At 42.4% G+C, this 24,272-nt stretch overlaps 1 protein-coding gene and 1 long non-coding RNA gene across 3 annotated transcripts in view; one reads left to right on the plus strand and one right to left on the minus strand.

Moving 5' to 3' along the window:
• OXSR1 (oxidative stress responsive kinase 1) overlaps nucleotides 1-19,668 on the minus strand; it is an 89,820-nt gene extending 70,152 nt beyond the window's left edge. The window contains exons 1-2 of one of the 2 annotated variants that reach the window (XM_021934562.2): nucleotides 19,253-19,668; nucleotides 2,542-2,654 (exon numbers count right to left, since the gene is read on the minus strand). In XM_021934562.2, the coding sequence (XP_021790254.2) occupies nucleotides 2,542-2,654; nucleotides 19,253-19,322 (183 nt within the window). In that variant the 5' untranslated portion in view covers nucleotides 19,323-19,668. The remainder of the gene's footprint in view (nucleotides 1-2,541; nucleotides 2,655-19,252) is intronic. The other variant, XM_021934563.2, reaches the window with a different exon arrangement.
• Nucleotides 19,669-19,747: 79 nt separating this feature from the next.
• On the plus strand, nucleotides 19,748-23,912 carry LOC116273789. The gene is made up of 2 exons (XR_004182193.1): nucleotides 19,748-20,620; nucleotides 23,494-23,912. It is a non-coding gene; the product is annotated as an uncharacterized LOC116273789 (long non-coding RNA).
• The last annotated feature ends 360 nt before the right edge of the window (nucleotides 23,913-24,272 follow it).

The following is a 24,272-nucleotide window of genomic DNA, read 5'->3' on the forward strand; positions in this document are numbered from 1 at the left end:
TTAATAAAATATAACAAATTTGCATGTCTTTAAAAGGCCTTAATGTAAGAACAAAAATATTGCTTTCAAGAATGTCAAATGATATTTAAAAGGAAATGTCCAGCCAGGCACAGTGGCTCATGCCTGTAATCCCAGCACTTTGGGAGGCCGAGGCAGGTGGATCATCTGAGATCAGGAGTTCGAGACCAGCCTGGCAAACATGGTGAAACCCCATCTCTACTAAAAATTGAAAAATTAGCTGGGTGTGGTGTCGTGCGCCTGTAATCCCAGCTACTCGAGAGGCTGAGGTAGAAGAATTGCTTGAACCTGGGAGGCAGAGGTCGCAGTGAGCCAATATCACACCACTGCATTCCAGCCTGGGAGACAGAGCGAGACTCCATCTCAAAAAAAAAAACAAAAAAAAAAAAAAATAAATGTTCTTCCTACTTTTGAACTAAGATTATAATCATTTTATTAGTACTATACTAAGTAGACAATAATAGACTTAAGTCAGAAAGACCTGATTTTTAATCGAGACTCTGTCACTTATATGATTTCCTTCCTTCATCTATAAAACAGAGCTACTACTTAGCTCATGGAGATGTGTGTGAGGTTAAAGCACACTGAAGTGCCTTTTGGGGTGAACTCAAAGATGTTTGCTATTATCATCAAGTGAACTTAAGTTATTTAAACTTTGAGCCTCAGCTTAATCATGAAGCAGTAAATAATAAGACTTTCATTCATTTTACTCTATCCTTATCGATTAAATAACTGGCAAATTATAGGTTTTCATACTGGACTTCTCAAGTTCTAGTCTGAATATGTAGGTTAAAATTTTTGTTTTTCTTTAACAGAATTAGTTTGCAGTTTATCAACTTCTTTTATCATCACTGCAGTTCAAGTGTCCAAACGGTGCTCTAAAGTATTATGGTATGTATCAATCCAAGATCTTCAAATAAGATTTCAATCAGCATTTCCTTCCAAGAAAGCGTTCTCTCACCAAAGATGGCTCAAGATCATTCCAGTAACCCACTCCTTCAGGTCCTACTCGTACATTACCAATTGCTAAAGAAATATATTTGTCTCGTCCATCTCATATATAATTATATATTATGCTATATATAATTCCATTACCTCTTTTTCTTTAATTCCAACTATTTCCTAATGCTCAGTACAGACACCACCAGAAATAAAATACAATTTGGGAAAGCGAAAAAAACTTCTGGATGGGCAGGTCATTCCAGTCCTAACACCGGATCTTTCTAGCACTAGCTGTACATGCTCTGAAAGAAATTACTTAATAAAATAACAATATTAGTTCATATTTGTATGGCAGTTGACTTTTCAAATACTGTATCATTTGAGCCTCAAGAAAAAGCTCATAAGGTATCCAAAGCAAGCATTACTATTTTTGTTAAGCCAAAGAAACGGAAAATTTTGAAACAATAATAAGTAATTTTAAAAACTAGTTTCCCGGCCAGGCGCGGTGGCTCAAGCCTGTAATCCCAGCACTTTGGGAGGCCGAGACGGGTGGATCACGAGGGCAGGAGATCGAGACCATCCTGGCTAACCCGGTGAAACCCCGTCTCTACTAAAAAATACAAAAAACTAGCCGGGCGAGGTGGCAGGCATCTGTAGTCCCAGCTACTCGGGAGGCTGAGGCAGGAGAATGGCGTAAACCCGGGAGGCGGAGCTTGCAGTGAGCCGAGATCACGCCACTGCACTCCAGCTTGGGCGACAGAGCAAGACTCCGTCTCAAAAATAAATAAATAAATAAATACATACATACATAAATAAAAACTAGTTTCCCTTGCTGAGCACTGACTATATACTTAAAACTATTCTGGGTATCACAATGCATAAAAGAAGTACAATACAATCCCCGTATGGTTACATTTTAATGTCACAGAACATCTTACAGCTATTGCTTGGAACTTCCTTTTCTTCTTCCTTTCCCTAGCCTTTGAAGAAGCTAATGCTGCTTGGGGGTTGTTCTATATCTTATATCAACTATCAGAATAAAAGTTTAAAAGGCCAGAGCGTTTTAAAGGATATTCCTTTTGACCCAGGAATCACAATTCCATGGTATTATTTTAAGGGAACAGAGAAGTAAGCATTGTTTGTAACAATAAAAAACAGGAAACAAGGTAATTAGCAAATATCAGAGAACAGTTAATAAACTGTGGTCTATTCAACAGAATACTATACACATATTGTAAATGATACTGATCCATACTTACAGACACAGAAGCAGTTCTATGATAAATGATTAAATGAAAAGAGCAAGCATCTGATTACATTATCATAAAAATACAAATATATTCAAATGTTCACTCTGAAAGGTTATATATTAAATGTTAATCTCAGAGTAAGAATATTGTAACTTTTTTCTTTCTACTTATCCAGACTTTATAAATTTTACAATGAATATTATTTATTAATGAAGAAATCATAAACCTTTTTTTAAAAAAGAAATAAATCAAAAACTTCAAGTTATTTCCCATTGTAATGTGAATATATACAAGTATATCTCTCCATTTCAGAAGTATGAGATGTGCATACCAGGAGTTCATCCATGCTAGTTTGACATTTCTCAAGGTTTATCCGTTTGATTGCCACTTTCTCCTTTTTAGGGGCACAATAAGCTGCTTGGACCACAGCAGTTGCTCCACTCCCTAAAAACAAACACACAAAAGAGTAAATAAGTAGATGAACATATAAGAACATGACATTTCTAATTCCCATACAATTTAAACAAGAGTAATCCTTACCTTGTTCCTACAGTGCCTAAAAGATACAGAAAAACACTCTAAAGAGTGTCAGTTAAAACAAAAGCCTCAACCATTTCATATGTATTGCCAATAAATACCAGTGCAAAAAAAATTTCAAAACTGCTAGTATTCCAGTTCCAGGATACAATGGCATAGGCTCACATTTCCTCACTCTTCCCCTCCAAATACAACTAAATAGCCTAAAAATAATTCAACAATCAAAAGAGGACTCTGAAAGGTAGAAAGAGAGAGGCAGACTAGTTAGGGATCTAAAGACTTCAAGAAAACACCACAGTAAGTTCACTGGGTTTTCCCTTTATCTCCCAAATATCCCAGACTGGACACCAGAGAGGCTTGTAAACTGGAACAAACACCACGAATGGATGGATTAGGCAGATACAGACAAATAAATAAATGAGAAAACTCTGCTGTCTCTGGCCAACAGTCTATGAAAGGGGCAGCTCAGCAGAGACCTAGTGGAGAGATACATTTTCCAGTCCCCACCCAGGACAGTGGTGAACCCAATCCATCCCAACATCAGCAGGGTCTCCACACTATGCTTCAAACAGTAGCAGGCCAGATTCAGCACAGTGCCAGTCAGGTGTCTGCCCCACACACGTGGCAATGTCAAGCCAATCTGCCCTTAGTAGCAGCAGAGCCAGGGCCCCACATCCACAGGTCAGCCCAGGCAGCTGCAGAGATAGAACGGGAGTTCTAGAGGTGCCAGAAGAATAAAACAGAAAAAAAACAGCATTGCAAGAGATCTGAAAACTGAATTACCATAGGATTACGGCTCACAAAAATAGGACAGGAGCTATACACTAAACTTAAATAGGGTAACTGCCTATTAAAAGAGAAGAATTAAATAGGATCAAGAGTCTCAGCCAGGTGCAGTGGCATGCACCTGTAATCCTAGCTAATCAGGAGGCTGAGGCAAGAGGATCATCTAAGGCCAGGACTTAGAGACCAGCCTGGGAACATACAAGACCCTTTCTCATTAAAGAAAAACAAAACAAAAGAAGTCTCCTAACATAATAACCTAAATGTCCAAGGTACAATTAAAAAAAAAAAATGACCTCTCATACCAAGAACCAGGAAAAGCACACTTAAATGAGAAAAGAAAAAAGACGACCATACAATCATACTGATGCCAACACCAAGATAAATCAGATGTTGGAATTTAAAATTCTGATAAGAATTTTAAAGCAGCCATCATAAAAGTGCTTCTACAAACAACTACAAAATCTCTTGAAACAGGCCGGGCGCGGTGGCTCACGCCTGTAATCCCAGCACTTTGGGAGGCCGAGGTGGGCGGAACACAAGGTCAGGAGATCGAGACCATCCTGGCCAACATGGGTAAAACCCCATCTCTACTAAAAATACAAAAATTAGCTGGGCGTGGTGGTACGCACTTATAGTCCTAGCTACTTGGGAGGCTGAGGTGGGAGATCACTTGAGCCTGGGTAGCAGAGGCTGCAGTGAACCAAGAACAGGCCACTGCGCTCCAGCCTGGGAGACACAGTGATACTCCGTCTCAAAAAAAAAAAAAAAAAAAAAAGTTGGAGTTATACAGACATGAGCCAGGGAACAAATACTGACATATGCTTAAAAACACTGTTTTCATTATGAAAACATACTAAGTGACGCCAGGCACAAAAATCCATATATAGTATGATTCCAATTATATGAAATACCAAGATTATAAAAATCCATTGAAGCAGAAAGTAGATTAGTGGTTACCAGGGTCTGGAGGGAAGGAGAAATGGGGAGTACAGCTAATGAGTACAGTTGACCCATGAAAAATGTGAATTTGAACTGCATGAGTCCATTTACATAAAGATTTTTTCCAGCCAGGAACAGTGTTTCACGCCTGTAATCCCAGCACTTCAGGAGGCTAAGGCTGGCGGATCACTTGAAACCGGAGTTCGAGACCAGGCTGGCCAACGTGGCAGAACCCTGCCTTTACTAAAAATACAAAAATTAGGCTGGGCGCAGTGGTATGCCTGTAATTCCAACACTTTGGGAAGCTGAGGTGGGCAGATCATAGTGGGTCAGGAGATCAACACCATCTGGCCAACATAGTGAAACCCTGTCTCTACTAAAAATACAAAAATTAGCCAGGCATGGTGGCACGCACCTGCAGTCCCTGTTACTTGGGAGGGTGAGGCAGGAAAATCACCTGAACCCGGAAGGCGGAGGTTACAGTGAGCTGAGATTGCACCACTGCCCTCCAGCCTGGGCAACAGAGCAAAACTCTATTTCAAAAAAAAAGATTATTTCCAATCAAATGCAGATGGAAAATACAGTATTCACAGGATGAGAAACTCACATATATGGAGGGCTGACTTTTCACACAATGAGGGTTCTGCAGGACTAACTGCAGGACTTAAGTATGCATGAATTTGGGTATACTTGGGATTCCTGGAACCAGTTGCCCACATATACTGAGGGACAACTGTACACTGTTTCTTTTGGAGTTATGAAAACATTCTGGAATTAATGGTGATGGTTGTACGACTCTGTAAGGATGCTTGCTGAATTGTACACTTTAAAAGGGTAAATTTTATGGTGTGTGAATTGTATCTCAATAAAGCTGTTATAGGCCAGAAATAATGGTTCATGCCTGTAATCCTAACACTTTGGGAGGCCAAGGTGAGAGGACTGCTTGAGTTCAGGAATTCGAGACTAGCATGGGCAATATAGAAAGACCCTGTCTATGAAAAATTTAAAAATTAGCCAGGCCAGGGGCGGGATGTGAGTCCAGCACTTTGGGAGGCCAAAGTGGATGGATCGTTTGAGCCCAGGAGTTCAAGACCAGCCTGGGCAACATAGTGGGACTCCGTCCCTACAAAAATACAAAATTTAGCCAGGCGTGATGGTGCACATGTGTAGTCCCAGCTACTAGGGAGACTGAGGTAGGAGGATCGCCTGAGCCTGGGAGGTTGAGGCTGCAGTGAGCTGTGGTCATGCCACTGCACTCCAGCCTGGGTGATAAAGCAGGACCCTGTCTCAAAAAAAAAAAAAAAAAAAAGCCACGTGTGGTGGTGCACGTCTGTAGTCCCACCTAGTCTGGAGCCTGAGGTAGGGAGGATCACTTGAGCCTGGGAGTCTGATGCTGCAGTGGGCCATAATCACACCACTGCACTCCAGCCTGAATGACAGAGAGAGACCCCATCTCGAAAGTAAAAGAAAATAAAATAAAGCTGTTATTTAAAAATCTTTTCAAGTGTGCCAACACATTTCTAATACTAATGTGCTACAAACATTAAAAATTTAACATGAGGCCGGTGTGGTGGCTCATGCCTATAGACCTAGCACTTTGGGAGGTCAAGGCAGGCAGATCACTTGAGCTCAGGAGTTTGAGACCAGCCTGGGCCACATGGCAAAACCTCATCTCTACAAAAAAAAAAAAAAAAAATAGCTGGATACGGTGATGCAGGCCTGTAGTCCCAGCTACTTGGGAGGCTGAGGCAGGAGAATCGCTTGAACCCAGGAGGTAGAGGTTGCAATGAGCTGAGACTGCCCCACTGCACTCCGCCTGGGTGACAGAGCAAGACTCTGTCTCCAAAATATATATATATGTATGTATGTGTATATATATGTATACATGTGTGTATATATATGATTTACACATATAACTATATAATTCGACAGAATTTGTGTTTGTTACATTTAAATCCATTTGAAAATCTCTCAATAAAGCCACTCAAACACAACCATAGGCAACACCAACATGGATAAATCCAAATCACAGTTCTGACAAACTAAGTAAAAACTCTGCACACAGCTGGGCGCAGTGGCTCACACCCGTAATAACAGCACTTTGGGAGGCCGAGGCGGGCGGCTCACTTGAGCCAAGGAGTTTGAAACCAGCCTGGCCAACATGGTGAATCCCCGTCTCTATTAAAACAATACAAAAACTAGCTGGGTGTCGTCACACACGTCTGTACTGCCCGTTATTCAGGAAGCCGAGACACAAGAATTGCTTGAAGCTGGGAGGCAGAGGTTGCAGTGAGCTGAGATTGCACCACTGCCCTCCAGCCTGGGCAACAGAATAAGGCTCTGTCTCAAAAACCAAACAAACAAGTAATGGCACCAAACTCACAAAATGCAAAATTTAAAATAAAATCTAATATTTAAGAACACACTTCTGGCAGTGGTGGCTCACATGTATAATCTCAGCACTTTGGGAAGCTGAAGCAGGAGGACCATTTGGGGCCAGGAGTTCGAGACCAGCCTGGGCAACACGGTAAGACCCCGTCTCTAAAATGAAAAATAAAAATATTAGCCGGGTGTGGTGGTGCACACCTGTAGTCCCAGCTACTTGGGAGGCTGAGGTGGAAGATTGCATGGGCCCAGGAGGTCAATGTTGCAGTGAGCCATGTTCACACCACTACACTCCAGCCTGGGTGACAGAGTGAGACCTTGCCAAAAATAAAAATAAAAAATAAAAAAAGACAGAGAAAGAAAGGAAATAAAAAAGAAAAGAAAAGAGCTTATTTAGCATTCAATAACATCATCCCATAGTGTACACAAACAACTTTGACAACAGTTTAGGAACATTAACTTTTACTTGATAAAAACCATCCAACAGGCTACTACTGAAATAGTTTGCAGTTGATCTGCTTCTTGGTTGAGCTCCCTTTGTTATGTGTATAAAACAGAGAGGCAGAATGGTAGTGCTTGCCATTAAGTTCCATCCCTCTCACATCCTATCCTCTTAATTGTTTCTGCATAGAAGCCCTGAAGAAAGTTTAACTGCTTTCTCTTGCCTTCAGTGAGAGGCCACAGGCTGACTCTTGGAAACACCAGGGAATAGGAGAAGTAAGCTAATCATGCTGGTCACAAATCTACAAGAAAGGCATTTCTCAAGTCACAGGAGACATAACATGGCCTCTGCAAAGTACCTTTGGTCCCAGATAACAGACATCTTCTAATATGTAAATGTGTTCACTGATTCTTTACAGTATTTTTACAAATGTACTATCCAGTGGTATTCTTTTTAACCAGTATTAGTTCTCAAACCAGCTATTCTACCCCTGGATAATCTAACACTGATTGATTTATCTTATATATACGAAACCTGAAATATATTAATAGCATGCCCTATGTAAACCAAAACCATGCTGGGGTTAAAAATGTAGATAAAGAAATGTTTGATTTTAACTTTAGTTATTATATTCTAGTCATCAGTAAACACAATCAATTTCACTAATAACAAAATACCAAACATACATATTAGCAATCATAATTGTTTAGATACTAAAGTATCTTTCTTTCACTTAAAGATTTATTCACTTAATGAACAAATCTCACGAGCAAGATATTACGCTCTGGTGTGATTTAACAAAGGGTCAAATGACAAGATGCTAATGTTTCCCACACCCATTGATAAAAAGAAACTTGCAGGCTCCAGTTCTTCTATGCTAACAGTCACTTTTATCCATCTTCATATTATCTTCCCAAAATAAATGTTAAAATAATCTTCAGCAATTGAAAAATATTTTAAGGTTCTAACATAAAAGATTTTGGTAACACGGTAAAAACTCACTACTTTCAACACTAATTCAGAATAATCAATGATGTTCTCTCATAGAAAAAAATTTACTTCATAGAAAATAGCAATTAATAATGTAGATAAGATATGGAAGAATATCTAAAAGTTTTATCATAATTATTTTAACTATTTTCCAATATTTTGCAATAATCTAATAATATAGAAGGATTAAAGATACAAATAAAAAAATTTCATCTCTTCTTCAAAGCAGGGTTCCTTAATACAGTTTTTTAACAATTTACTGGGTTTACCATCATTTTTATTGATGTAAATAGGATAAAATAGAAAATATCAGTATACACTGCACACAACAACAACAGAAATTATTTGTAAAACTGCTACTTCAGCATAAATATTCATACATACGGGTAAAAGGTATCTGTTAGGAATGGTTTAGTCTGCTTTAACAGGATGTTTTAGAAAAAAAAGATTTTAAAAAGAACAAAAGGAATGGTTTAGTCAAAGTGTGATAGCTACTTCCCTAATGCCCTTGACTAAGCAGTGGCCTAATCTGAATACTAATACCATGGAAAATTTTACACAATTTGCAATAAAACAACATAATTCAGCCTTTCACTATTTCACATTGGCACACATCCTCAATGCCCCATCCTGCATCCTCACTTCTTCCACTCTTCTGTCCTCTCCTAGTTAGTTCTTTAACTGCAACCAATGTTAGCATACATCACACAGCAGAATAAATTAACGTGCAGAAAATATGGATGAACCTTCTCTTTAAATCTTTCAAACTAAGTAACTCTACTTCTTGAGACAGAGAAGGATCTGCCCAAGCATGAGCAGGACTAAGAAAAAATTTCAGTCTCTCTCCACTTTACGAGACTTAGAAATTTGAGAGAACCGGGCCAGGCACAGTGGCTCCTGCCTGTAGTCTCAGTGCTTTGGGAGGCCAAGTCAGGCGGATCACTTGAGCTGAGAAGTTTGAGACCAGCCTGGCCAACATGGTAAAACCTACAAAATTTACAAAAACTACAAAAATTAGCTGGGCGTGGTGGCACACACCTGTAGTTCCAGCCACTTGGGAAGCTAAAGTGGGAGGATGGCTGGAACCTGAGAGGCAGAGGTTGCAGTGAGGCATGATCACGCTGCTGTACTCCAGTCTGGGCAACAGAGTGAGACCCCACCTCAAAAATAATTTTTTTTAAAAAAGAGAGAGATAATTCAAAATAGATATTCCTGTGAGGATAAAAATGAATTAAATGAATCAAATCAAATGAACACATTTTCCCCAAAATTGTGTCCAGCCATCACTATAATAGGCTTATAGTCTAAAGATTTTAAAGTATATTTTAGTAAGGTTTTGCATTCACTAAAGAAAAGCACTAGCCCAGGCTGTTTGTTTTGAAAGATGACTAAAGCATTGTCACCTGAACCATGCAAAACATCAGAATTTACAATTTTGTTAACCCCTTTTCTAAATAAGGTCTCTTGTCAGAGTCATGTTGAAAATTAACTAGCAAAACAGCTGTAAGAATAGTCATCATCATAAAAATCATGCTATTCTGTCCATACAAAGATGAAAATAAAGACACACTGCCATATGCTTCAAGTAATTATTCAAGCAGCCTGATGGTTTTGCAATGAATCATCACTCGCTCTCCTGTTCACTCTGGTGATCTCCCATCTGAGCGGATGACAACTCCATTCTTCTAGATGCTCTAGCCAAAAATCTTGGAATCATCCCATCTTCCCTTTCTCTCACATCTAATCCAATGGCAAATCCTCTAAATTCAAAAAATATGCTATATCCAGAATCTGACCTCTTCTCACCATCTCCACTACTACTTCCCTCCCCTGGATAATCTCCTTCCACCCTTGTACCCTTATAAAACGATTCTTCATATTGCAGCCTGAGGTGTTTGTTTGTTTGTTTGTTTTTGAGACAGTGTCTCATTCTGTTACCCAGGCTGGAGTGCAGTGGCACGATCTCGGCTCACTGCAACCTCTGTCACCCAAGTTCAAGTGATTCTTATGCCTCAACCTCCCAAGTAGCTGGGATTACAGACATGCACCACCAAACCCAGCTAATTTTTGTATTTTTAGTAGAGATGGGGTTTCACCATGTTGGCTAGCCTGGTCTCAAATTCCTGGAATCATGGGATCCACCCGCCTCTGTCTCCCAAAGTGCTGGGATTACAGACGAGGCACCTCGCCCGGCCTGCAGCCTGAGTTTTAAAATGTAAGTCAGGTCATGTTAAATCTCTGTTCAAAACCCTGCAACGATTTTCAATCTTACGCAAAGCAAAAGCTAAGTTCCTACAATAACTTACAACCTGACAATCAGGACCACGCATCCATACCACCTTACCTTTCTAACCTCTTCACCTATCTGTCTCTTCACCTTCTGATACACTCTGCTCTAGCTGCCCTCACACCTCCTTAGCATTCCTTAATCCCATCAGCATGCTTCTACTTCAGAACCTTTGTTCTTGTTGTCCTCTGCTTGGAACAAACTTTCTGCAGATAACCACATCATTCACTTCTTCACCTTCTTTGGGTCTTTCCTCAACTGTCACCTTCTCAGAGTAGTTTTCCCTGACCTAAAACTGAAACCCCACCTCCATCCCTAGCAGTCTCTAACTGCTTTCCTGCTTTTTCTTCTTCTTTAGAGTTTCTAGATTATAAACTCTGTAAAAGCAGGCATTTTTTGTGTTTGCTTCACTGTTTTATCTCCAGCATCCAGAACAGTGCCTGGTACATAACAGGAGTTCAATAAATATTCGCTGAATGAATTAATCAAATAGTGGGGTATATTTTCAAGGAAAAAAAAAATCTTGTTTGGGGCAGAACAAACACAGAAATAGCCCAGTCTTCATGGGTGTTATTTCATTGTCACCATCATGTACATCAACATTCACTGAGCATCCATTCTGTGTGCCAAGTCTATGCTGAGTACTTTCTTTACTTACATTTCTTCTTTTCATCTAATCATTACAATAATCCCATGCGATAGGTTCATGGTCTTACAAGGCAATGTAAGTAAAGCAATGTAATTAAGGTAAAACTTAGGTCATACAGTTAGGCAGAGTAGGGCTTAGAAATAAGAATTACCTGAGTTTCAACACTTTGCTCTTAATTGGTAGGCATCTGCCTCTTCAGATTAAAGCTAACATTTATTAATTGAATTTTATGCATCAGGTTAAATTATTTACTTGCAATACCCTATTTAACTATTTTCATTAAAAAAAAAAAAAAAATGAGGCCAATATTTTTAGTTGCTTAGCCAACATACAATTTCCCCTTCTTTAGTAAGAGAATCCTGACCTATTTTGTTTGAAGTAATAATGTGTCCAGCTAAAGCTGCATTTCCCAGCTTCCCTTGCAAATGACCAAATTATATAGTTCTGGCCAGTAAAATAGAAGTGGAAGTCACTGAGAAAGGAATCCAGGAAAGAAAGTCTTTTGAAAGAGAGTCAACTCAGCTTCATGTGTCTTTGTCCTTTTGCCATATTCTTCTGGACTAGAACACAAGCATGAGTCTAGAGGTGGAACAACCATCTTCCAACTCTGAGAAGGAGAGTCATCTGCTAAGTGTGGTGGCATGAAAAAAAAAAAGGAGCCTGGGTGCCTGACAGCACCTAGGCTGCCACCTCGTCTTCTTGTTATGTAAGGGGGGAAAAAGATTTTATTAAGGCACTATTATTTCTGTTTTCCCCACATGCAGAGAAATGTAAGCCCTATTTGATACAACACTATGAGGTTGTTGGCCCAATGCTGGCCTCATAAAAAATGTCACCTTAGCTGAGTCTCCCAATAAGTGGAAAAATACACTATTAAGCACCACTCTATTGAAAGCATGAAGTCCTTCACATTTATGGAGGCGCTAAAGGTAAGGCCCTGGAATCTGTATTTGAAAACCACAACTTTAGACTCAAAATGTGTGGCTAGTAAACAATTAATGAAAATAAAAAGGGAAAGTCAAGAATAGAAATATATTGCACTGCCTTCACCAAAGTGTCAAAGCTAGGTGAATCACACCTTAAACCTAGTATGAAGTTTTCAATTTTCTAATCTGAGGTAAATAGTAAATACTCATTGAGACTTTTCACAATGCAGGGCAATAAAAGCTAACTGGCACAGCCCTCTCTGCCATTATATTGTATTATTAGCAATATCATGGTTACAGTTATACTACCATGTCCAACATAAATCCCTAAATCCATCTAAACCTGAATGAGGCCTGGACTAAGAAAAAAAAAAAAAAGATGCAAAAATAAAATAAAATAAATGCAATAATATTCCAATAAGCATTAAAAACAGATTCAAAATATTGTAAGTGTTACAAGATTTCACATCACATAGGATTTCATATTTCATGGCAATACCAAAAGTTGGGAAATACGAGGACAAAGAGAAAGGGTAAAAAAAGGTCAGCGATAACAACAACTATCATTTTATACAAGCTAAACACTTCCCACAAATAATGACACTCAACCTATATAACAACCCCAATGACAGAGGTGCTATTCTCCCCAGTATACAAAAAGCTGACATGGAAACTAATTACATAATTTGTCTAAGATCACATAACTAGTAAGAGGCAATGCCAGGATTTGAATCTGGGTCAGTCTAACCCCAAAGCCCAAATTGTTACAGCTGCTTCAACACATGCCAAATACAGTATAACACATGCTCAGAAATTCTAATCTAAGACTAAGGGCTCAAAAATACTGAAATTCTAATCTAAGACTAAGGGCTCAAAAATACTGAAAGATCAATGATTAATTGTGAGAACGACACTAACATCTTTTACACATAATCATACTTAAAGAACTTCAAATCTTGCCAAAGCATGCTTAAGGCGATACGATTCTTTTTTTTTTTTTTTTTTTTTTTAAAAAGCCCTTTGAATTTTCAGACTATAGGCTTTTAATGTGTTCCTAGGAGGAGATTCTGTTCTCTGTAGGACTATACCAGACAGACGAAGAACAAAACAGAATGTGAGAAACAATCCCATAAATAGTATAGTGCTAAGAAGCAAATGTGAAAAAAATTACAGTTCAAATAAACATATTACAGTTCAAATAAATGTATGTGTTTTGATGGAGATGACACCATTACACTGATTTCTCTAGAAAAAATCCTTTGAAAACAAAATTTAAATGATCCCAAAACCTTTTTTCTAGATTTTAATCATTTGTTTCCTAAAAAAGTTGAGTGTAACCTGAAATCGCAAAGATTCATTTTGAAGACCACAGCTTATTATAAATTACTATGTACCAAACTTTTTGGTATGGAAGCAAAGTTAGAATAAGAATACAACGCTTTACTGAAACTTGCTGCTTGTACTAGGCTGTAGATCAAGGAAAAAAATTTTTTTCTCCCTGTTGGGAAAATGGAGAGAGGCTATAAGGAGTAGACTGGAAGGATGTGACAGGTGTGGAATATCTATCAGATTTTTTTCCCTCTAAGGATAGATACTTCCCTTGGCCAGGCACAGTGCTTCATACCTGTAAATGCCAACACTTTAGGAGGCTAAGGTGGGAGGATCGCTTGAGCCCAGAGGTAGAGACCAGCCTGGACAACATATGAGACCCTGTCTGTACAAAAAATAAAACTATGAGGTGGGCATGGTGGCACGTGCTTGTAGTCCAGCTACTGGGGAGGCCAAGGCAAGAGGATCACTCAAGCCAGGAGTTCGTACAGTGAGACAGTGAGCTGTGATCGCATTCCAGCCTGGGTGACAGAGTGAGACACTGTCTCAAAAAAAAAAAGCAGGGGAGATATTCCCCTTAATCTGTGAGACAATGTCCCCCATCTTCCAGTTTATATCCAAGAACCAATGTAGATACAGGAACAAGGATCCTGAATTAGGCTACAGGAGACATAGACGCCAGTATTGGCTCTGCCTCTAATTAGCTATATGGCTTTAGGCAGTCATTTTACCTTTCTGTCTCTGTGTCTTCAACTGTAAAACAGTTGTAGATGGTTGTAGTAAGGTGGTTCACCTTACTTCACACCATACACAAAAATTAACTCAATATGTTTCAGAGGCTTAAATGCAAGAGCTAAAAGTAACACTTAAAAGAAACCATAGGGGCCGGGCGCGGTGGCTCAAGCCTGTAATCCCAGCACTTTGGGAGGCCGAGATGGGCGGATCACGAGGTCAGGAGATCGAGACCATCCTGGCTAACACGGTGAAACCCCGTCTCTACTAAGAAATACAAAAAATAGCCGGGCGAGGTGGCAGCGCCTGTAGTCCCAGCTACTCGGGAGGCTGAGGCCGGAGAATGGCGTGAACCCGGGAGGCGGAGCTTGCAGTGAGCTGAGATCCGGCCACTGCACTCCAGCCTGGGCGACAGCGCGAGACTCCGTCTCAAAAAAAAGAAACCATAGGATAAAAAAATCTTCACAATGCTGGGTTAGTAAAGATTTCTTAGATATAACACCAAAGGCAAAATAAATAAAAGAAAAAAAGTGATAAACATCAAAATTCAAAACTTTTGTACTTTAAAAGACACCATTAAGTAAATGAAAGAGGTCAAGCGCGGGGGCTCACACCTGTAACCCCAACACTTTGGGAGGCTAAAAATACAAAAAATTAGCTGGGTGTGGTGGCACGCACGTGTAATCCCACCTACTCGGGAGGCTGAGACAGGAGAATTGCTTGAACCCAGGAAGCAGAGGTTGCAGTGAGCTAAGATCATGGCACTACACTCCAGTCTGGGTGACAGAGCAAGACTGCAACTCAAAAAAAAAAAAAAGTTAAAATTAAAGAAGGCTAGGCACAGTGGCTCGTGCCTGTAATCCCAGCACTTTGGAAGGCTGAGGCAGGCGGATCGCTTGAGCTCAGCAATTTGAGATCATCCTAGGAAATGTGGCGAAACTCGGTCTCTACAAAAAACACAAAAATTAGCCAAACGTGGTGGCGTGCACCTGTAGTCCCATCTACCAGGGAGGCAGGGGTGGGAGGATCATTTGAGCCCAGGAGGTGGAGGTTGCAGTGAATTTGAGATCATCCTGGGAAATGTGGCGAAACTCGGTGTCTACAAAAGACACAAAAATTAGCCAAACATGGTGGCGTGCATCTGTAGTGCCAGCTACCAGGGAGGCAGGGATGGATCACTTGAGGCCAGGAGGTGGAGGTTGTAGTGAGCCCTGATCATGCCACGGCACTCCACTTTAGGTGACAGAGTAAGACTCAAAAAAAAAAAAAAGGAAATGAAAAGAAAAAAAAAAAACTACAGATGGGAAAATATTTAAATTAAATCATGTATCAGATGAAGGACACATACCCAAAACGAATACACATACCCACACTTCTATAACTCAAAAAAAAAAAAAAAAAAAAAACAGCCAGGCACAGTGGCTCACCCCTGTAATCCCAGCACTTTGGGAGGCCAAGGCAGGTGGATCACCAGAGGTCAGGAGTTTGAGATCAGCCTGCCCAACATGGTGAAACCCCATCGCTACTAAAAATACAAAAATTAGCTGGGCATGGTGGTGAGCACCTATAATCCCAGCTACTCAGGAGGCTGAGACAGGAGAATTGCTTGAACCCAAGAGGTAGAGGTTGCAGTGAACTGAGATCTCACCACTGTACTCCAGCCTGGGCAACAGAGCAAGACTCCATCTCAAAAAAAAGAAAAGAAAAGAAAAAAGAAAACAAACAACCCAATGGGCAGTCCAACGGGACAAAAGACTTGAACAGATATTTCACCAAAGAAGATCTATGAAAGCCTAATAAATAAGCACATGAAAGGATGTTCATCATCATTAGTTATTAGGGCAATGCAAATCCAAACCACAATGAGATACCACTTCATAACCACTAGGGTGGTTACACGCAAAAAGACAACAAATGTAGAGAAATGAGAACTCTTATAATTACTAGTAGGAACATAATGGTACAGTTACTTTGAAAAACAGTTTGGCAGTTTCTTAAACAGTTAAATTTGTGATACAACCCAGCAATTCCACTCCTGGGTATACATCCAAGGAAAACGAAACATATTCATGGGATGACTTGATGTGAATACTCAAAGCAGCCTTATTCCAAACAGCCAAAAAGCAGAAACAATCCAATGCCCACTAACTGGTGTCCAATAAAAAGGAACCATGTACTACATGGCAGATGGATGAACCTCAAAAAGCATTATGGGAAGTAAAAGAAGTCAAACGCAAAGGACCACATATTATATGATTACATTTACATGAAATGTCCAGAAAGGGCAAATCTATAGAGACAGAAAGTATATTTTGCCTGGGGCTGGGGGTGGGAACAGGGAGTGACTGCAAATGGACATGAGGCATCTTTCTGGAATGATGGAAATGTTCTAAAATTGGATTGTGGTGATGACTGAACAATTATGTAAATTTACTAAAAGATTATTGAATTGTACATTTTAATCAGGTAAATCTTATGGTATGTAAATTATATCTCAAATTTGTTTTTTTCAAATGAAAAAATATTTATGCTAAGTGAAAGAAACCAAACATGAAAGACCACATGTTATATGATCCCATTTATACAAATGTCCAAAAAAGGCAAGTCTATAGAGACAAAAAGTAGATTTATGGTTGCCTAAGGCTGGGGGTGGAAAAAGGGATTAACTGTAAGAAAGCACAAGAGATCTCATGGGGATGTTGGAAATACTCTAAAACTGGATTATGGTGAAGACAGTTGTACAACACAGGGAATTTACTAAAAATCACCAAATGTTACACTTAAAATGGGTGAATTTTATATTAAATTATACCTCAGTAAAGCTGTTTTAAATCCATGAAAGATGGTCAAATCACACTGGAGTTCCTAACCTTTTAAAAACCATGGACCACTTTGTGAACGTGAGGAACACTAACCCTATCCAGAAGACTGAGAGGCTACCTTTTGCCCACTCACAGACATCCTAAGGGTCTGAGGACACCAAATTAACAAATCACCAAATCTCTAGCGCCTTTGTAACTCTGAAATTCTTTGCCATCTTAACACCAAAGGCTTTGAGAATGACTACAACCACCCTCTTCACCCTAGAAAGATGGACACACTACCAGAAAAAAAATAAAAATAAAAACTCTTCTTTTAAAATGATGATAGGGGACCTCATCTTTACTTCTCTGACATCATTTTAGAATCTTCCATTTAATCCTTTCCTTCAATATGAAACTCTGACTGGCGGAACCAGAAGCAATCAGTTCAGACCGGGAACCAGCTGTCTTTAGAACCAACAAATACACGTCAAAGACCTAATAAATACGTAGCAAGCACACAGGCCCATGAAGTGGCTTAAGCAAAGATGTGATGTCTTTATTTAGTCCAGGTTTTTTTGTTTTGTTTTGTTTTTGTTTTTCCTACACAAACCAATACGGCTTTAAGCCCAGATTGTCTTACAACAAGAGGCAAGTAAAAAAAATTTTTTTTCACAGTTTTTTTTAAACCCACGGTGAAATAAACACCGACACTCCCAAGGCAGCTAAGAAGTCTTCAGTTGGTCTTTGTTATAAAACTAATTTTAGGGCAGGATGCTGGCAAAGTAGACAATTCTCCTTCCTCCAATACACAGGTGTCTGCTCATGTCAGTTTGATTGAGCCTGTATAGCTAAACCCACCTCCTTTTGATTTCCAAGGTCACTGGGTTATTGTTGTCCAACAAATACTCCCCTCATCCCCAGGCTCCAGCCTCCTCCCAATCCCTAGGCTTCTGTGAGAATTACAATCTATGTTTGTGCAAGTTTTGGTCTCTGCCAACTGGTATTCCTGGACCCCCTTCAAATCTTTTCACACACCAGCCCAATTTATTGGATCACGTCAAGGCACAATTTGAGGGCCTCCAGTGATACATAAAATTCCAAAATCTGTAGCAAGGCTGAGAAGATCCCTAAACTCTGGCTCCTCCCTTCCCTCTCTATCCTTGCCAGCCTTCCTTCAGGTCCTAAAACATATCAAGTTTTCCCCCTACTCGAGGCCACTGCATCTCCTCATCCCTCTGTAAGGAAAAATCTTCCTGAGGCTCTTAATCCTCACTTCTCATCCTTCAGGGCTCAATTGAAATGTCATCGCCTCAGAAAAAGAATTTTCCTTGAAATCACCCTAACTAGATCTCCAGGTTATTCTCTATCAGAACATCTTGTTTATCTCCTTCATGGCACTTGCCAAAACCTCTTAATTCCACCCCCCCCCCCCACCACCACCACCAAGGACGGAGTCTTGCTCTGTCGCTCAGGCTGGAGTGCTATGGTGCGATCTCGGCTCGCTGCAACCTCCGCCTCCAGGGTTTAAGGATTCTTCTGCCTCAGCCTCCCGGGTAGCTGGGACTACAGGCGAGCCCCACCACATCCAACTAATTTTTGTATTTTTAGTAGAGACGGGCTTTCACCATATTGGCCAGGCTGGTCTCAATCTCCTGACCTCGTGACCCGCACGCCTCGGCCTCCCAAAGTGCTGGGATTACAGGCGTGAGCCACCACGCCCGGCCGTTTTTAGTTCTTTTTGTCTACTTATTTAATGTCTACCTCCTCGACTGGAAAGTCACTTGAAAGGAGTCAGAAGCTGGGTCTCTGTTGCTCAGCGTGGTTCCTGCAGCTTCACCTGGAGGATCCCCAGCTCGCCCCAGCACGGACCAGGAGGAAAAAACTAAAGCAGAAATCGATGGCTGTGCCCACAACTTCAAGATCCCATTTCTCAAACAGCCTCGGTAAGGCCTGCCCCACACCTGCACTTTCTTTCTCTACAAGACACATGGGTCGCTCCTGTCCACACATCGGAGAATGCAGTACACAAATCTCTCCTGAGCCCCCTCAAGCCCCACCCCACGCCGCCTCACAGGCGCGCGCCTCAAAACCCCCTTCCCGTCTCACACGCGCTCGACACAAGCGTCCCACGAATTCCTGTGAGGGCTGCGCTCCCCGAGCTTCCGCGGATCCCCACGTTCCCGCGTCCCCCGCCGCCCAGCGCCGCGTCTTCCCCCTCCGCGGCGCCTGCTCTCACCGATCACCTCCTGCAGCTCGTAATCGTCCCTGTTGATGGACCAGGGCAGGGCGCTCGAGTCCTCGGACATGACGGCGGCAGCGGCTCGCGGTCCTCCCTCAAACTCGCTGACCTCGCTCGTCTCCTCGCCGCGCGTCTCCCCACCCCCAACAGCCGCCGCCGCGCCCCCACCAATCGTCTCGGAACAGCCACGGGTCGGACGGCGCCAGGGCGCGGGGTCACAGCGCGGCAGAGCGGCGGGGTCTCAGAGCTCCGGCAGACCTCGCCTCCTGCTCCTCCGCGTCCGGCACTGCCCGGCCCAGCCCACGTCCTGTCCTCGGCCTCCGCAGCAGCAGCGACAGAAGCTTTCCCTGGGCCCAGCCCCTCTGTCCCGCCCTCCACCCCAGCCCCACGCACGGGCCAAACTTTCCCTTCTCCCTCCACCTGCCGACACGCAGCGCGCTGACGTCACCGCGCTGGTCACGCCCCACCTCGGGCTCGCCTCCGGCCGCCATCTCCAGTGTGGCTGGATACAAAGTGAGCGAGCTAGAAACCCAAGAAGGTGGGAGTTGGCGGTGAAAGGGAAGAAATGTTTAGGTAGAGGTTCATCGAAGGCATCGAAAAGCCGTAGGAGAGCCTCAAGTAGCACAGAGGCAGTAGCCACACTAAGCATGGCGACCAAAGGGCAGCAAAGTAGAAGGGGCGGAGCCACTTCTAGCGCCTGGGGCACGTTGCTGGCTCCGTCGTCGCATTCATTGGTTTGTTTGAGAAGGAATCAGAAAAGCAATGGGTGTGGGTAGACGTCAGTCATAAGCTGGTCCCGCCTCCAGGCTCTTAGAGCGCTTCTCCGTGTTAGGGCTGCAGCCCTTCAAGAGCCCCATTACCCCGCTCGTCTTACCACTTCCTCTGGAGTGACGTCACGGCGTAACCGTCACACCCTCGAGACGTGCGAAAGCTTCCACGGGGTGTGGAGAAGCCCTGAGGGAGCGGCTGGGTGGGGTAGCCTTCGGGTGTGGACCACTGCCAACTAGGATAAAAGGCCTTGGGCCACCGGTCGGAGGGAAACTGGAAGTTTGCCTGGTGACATTTTTTTCAAGGCGGACGTTCTCTCTAAGGCATGCTGTGGCGCTGTCTCTCGCGGTTCCCTCCTGCATTGGGCGGGTTCTGTCCATTAGCAACTTTAGATCTGCAGCTCAAGCACCTGCCTTGAGGGCCTCGGAAGGCTTTTTCCCCCCGAACAGGGCTTGGGCTATTAAACAAGTCAGATCGACCCACGGATTTGGGGGTTGTCTCACGAGCCTTGGCTTTTGTCACCCCCACTGAACAGTTTTCTCAGTTTGACTACGTAGTGCCGTTGGAGAAATTAGCGAGCTGAAGACAACACGCTTGGTAAATTGGATTTTAAAAAATAAAGAGCATCTAACAGGAATAGGGCTAGGTGCGAAACTGTTCTAGGTTGGACACATTTCAGTCCAATGGCAGTTATTAAGGAAGAGACCTTAGGCCGGGTGCAGTGGCTCATCCCAGCACTTTGGGAGGCCGAGGCGGGCGGATCACCTGAGGTCAGGAGTTCGAGACCATCCTGACCAACATGGTGAAACCCCGTCTCTACTAAAATACAAAAATAGCCAGGCGTGGTGGTACGCGCCTGTAATCCCAGCTACTAGGGAGACTGAGGCAGGAGAATCGCTTGAACCTGGGAGGCAGAGGTTGCAGTGACCCGAGAGCATGCCGCATGCCACTGCACTCCAGTCGCCGACAGACCGAGACTCTGTCTAAAAAAAAGAGAAAAAAAAGGCTGGGTGCAGTGGCTCACGTCTGTAATCTCAGCACTTTGAGATGCCGGGGGATCGGGGCGGGGGGGGGAGGTGGATCACAAGGTCAGGGGTTCGAGATGGCCAATATGGTGAAACCCCGTCAATATGGTGAAACCCCGTCTCTACTAAAAAAATACAAAAAATTAGCCGGGCGTGGCAGCGCGGGACTATTCGGGAGGCTGAGGCAGGAGAATGGCTTGAACCCAGGAAGCAGAAGTTGCAGTGAACGTTGATCGTGCCACTGCACTCCAGACTGGGCAACAGAGCCAGACTCCGTCTGAAAAAAAAAAAAAAAATCCTTTCCTGCAAGCCATTGGAAGTTCAGGGGTTTTTTTGTTTTGTTCTGTTTTTTTGTGGGAGACGGAGTCTGGCTCTGTTGCACAGGCTGGAGTGCAGTGGCATGATTTCGGCTCACTGCAACCTCCACATCCCATGTTCAAGTGATCCTCCTGCCTCAGCCTCCCCAGTAGCTGGGACTACAGGTGCGTGCCACCACGCCCAGCTAATTTTTGTATTTTTAGTAGAGACGGGGTTTCACCATATTGGCCAGGCTGGTCTCGAACTCCTGACCTTGTGATCCACCCACCTCGGCTTCTCAAAGTGCTGAGATTACAAGGGTGAGTCACCGCGCCCAGACTGTTTTTTTTTCTGAGACGAAACCTCGGTCTGTCGCCCAAGCTAGAGTGCAGTGGTACTATCTCGGCTCACTGCAACCTCTGCCTCCCAGGTTCAAGCGATTCTCCTGCCTCAACCTCCTGAGTAGCTGGGATTACAGGCGCCTGCCACCACGCCTGGCTAATTTTTGTATTTTTAGTAGAGGCGGGTTTCACCATGTTGGTCAGGCTGGGGAAGTTTAGATCTTAAGCTTGAGCTACACCAATTCTCCTCTCCTTGCTGGGGGTCCTGCCTGTCTACTGCAGCAAAACCTGTGTGGCAATCTGGCGTTACTGCACTGGGCAAGTAGATCTTTAGTTGGGTTCTAAAACACCTCCAAGCACTGGAAGCTCTGTGTGAGCTCTGCTGTGGGAGGTCCAACTGACCATGAAACCAGTCAGCTAGAAGCTACTAGTGGGTTTCCACCTAGTTGGTAGGATTGGAGAATGTTTCATGAAGAAGGAAGCGTTTGTACCAGACCTTGCAAAGTTAACATGATTTCAATAGATGCACATTTAGAGGATAGAATAGTCCAGGCCCAGCAAAGGTGCCACAGTTCCAGAAAGCATAGCACAGGCCTTGCTGTAAGTGGTTTCAGCCATTACTACTGACACTTTCTTTACCATATGTTCTGCCTTTTTCTTTTTGCAGGGAGGAGAGGGATGGGATCAAATGTATCAGAAAGGAGCTAAATCTGATGGTATTAGCTTCAAAGTTTGCACCAATAGAAAGGTCTACAAATCAGAAATCCTTAACTTGGGGTTGTTAAGCTGTATGACCCATGGACATACTTCAGTTTTGTTTTTTGTTTTTTGTTTTTCTCCCTGGCACGGTGGCTCAAACCTGTAATCCCAGCATTTTGGGAGGCCCAGGCAGGTGAATCACGTGAGGTCAGGAGTTCGAGACCAGTCTGGCCAACACAGTAAAATCCCATCTCTACTAAAAATACAAAAATTAGCCGGGCATGGTGGCTGGCGCCTGTAATCCCAGCTACTCAGGAGATTGAGGCAGGAGAATCGCTTGAACCAAGGAGGCAGAGGTTGTAGTGAGCCAAGATCATGCCACTGCACTCCAACCTCAGCAAAAGAGTGTGAGACTCCGTCTCAAAAACAGAAATTATATATATGTATATATATATATTAAAAATATATAAAAAATATGTATAGAAATATAATAGGATATACTTCAGGGAGAGATTTTGGCAACCTTCCTCCTTTCTTCCCCTTCCCCAGTGAAAAGGAGCTGCTAATCTAACAGTGAAAATTCAAGATGTTAATTGGCCCATGTTCTTGGCAGGCAGGGTCACCAATGGATTTTGTTCTGCCTCCTCCACAAGCATAGCTTGATGGATTAGTTGAGCCAGAACCAGCTCTGCAGATCTGTTCATTTCATTTATCCTGTCTCCTTGATTTTCTCCATGTAGCCTGATAGAGGTTGGGATTCTGTGATTTTAATATGCAAGGAATTGGCGGCTCTTTGAGGTCAGAATCCAAATCTCAACCTCATTCTCAGCCTGTTGAGTACCTTCCATGTGAAAGAGAGTATTGTCATAAACACTGAGTATAAAGTGGTGACCAAAGCAGACTCAGTTTCTGTTTTCAGGGAACAGTCTCGTAGAAAACAGTAAGCAACTAAGCAAATCGTGTAGGAAAAGGCAAGTATACTGTGACAGAGAATAGTTAGGAAGCCAGCCATGTGGTGAGTACAGTTGACCCTTGAACAACACAGGTTTGGACTATGGGGTCTACTCGTAATAATACATGGATTTTCTTCTGTTTCTGCTACCCCAAGACAGCAAGACCAACCAGCCACTCCTTTTCCTCCTTGTCCTCAGTCTACTCAATGCGAAGACAATGAGAAGCCCTTTGTGATGATCCACGTCCACCTAATGAGTAGTAAATATATTTTCTCTTCCTTAGATTTTTAAAATTTTCTTTTCTGTAGCTTTATTGTAAGAATACAGTATATAATACATGTAACTACAAAATATGTGTTAGTCTAGTTTATGTTATCAGTAAGACTTCCAATCAACAGTAGGCTATTAGTAATTAAGTTTTGGAGGACCCAAAGTTATATATGGATTTTTGACTGTGCAGGTGGTCGGTAACCCTAATGTCCTCATTTTTCAAGGGTCAATTGTATTTTAAACGGGGTACAGTGGGGATTTGGGGCACTTTTGAAACTTTTAATAAATACTTTTATTCCTATTATATTATGCTGCTGCTTTTTGTATATAGCTCTGTCAGTAGTCTTTAGGGGATGGGGAAGAGGGAAGGTAGGATGATTCTGGAACTGTGGCCCTTTTATCAGAATTTCACCAAATCCTACCTAGGTTTCTTGGAAGTATGGCATATTTTCCTGAGGAGAGGGACCTTGTTTTTCCTTACATTTTCAAAGGAGCCCTTGTCTTAGTTTGGGTTCCCCTAATATCAGACTCAGAGACCAGGATTTGGGTACAAATAGTTTGTTTAGTAGGTGACTCCAAGAGGCAACTCCACTTTTGAAGAAGTGGAGAAGTAAGACAGGAAAGGAAGGATAGTCATTAAGGGTGTGTTAATGAGGGGTCACTG

The sequence above is a fragment of the Papio anubis genome, chromosome 2 (assembly GCF_008728515.1).
Source record: "Papio anubis isolate 15944 chromosome 2, Panubis1.0, whole genome shotgun sequence".
In the NCBI taxonomy this organism is placed as follows: Eukaryota; Metazoa; Chordata; class Mammalia; order Primates; family Cercopithecidae; genus Papio; species Papio anubis.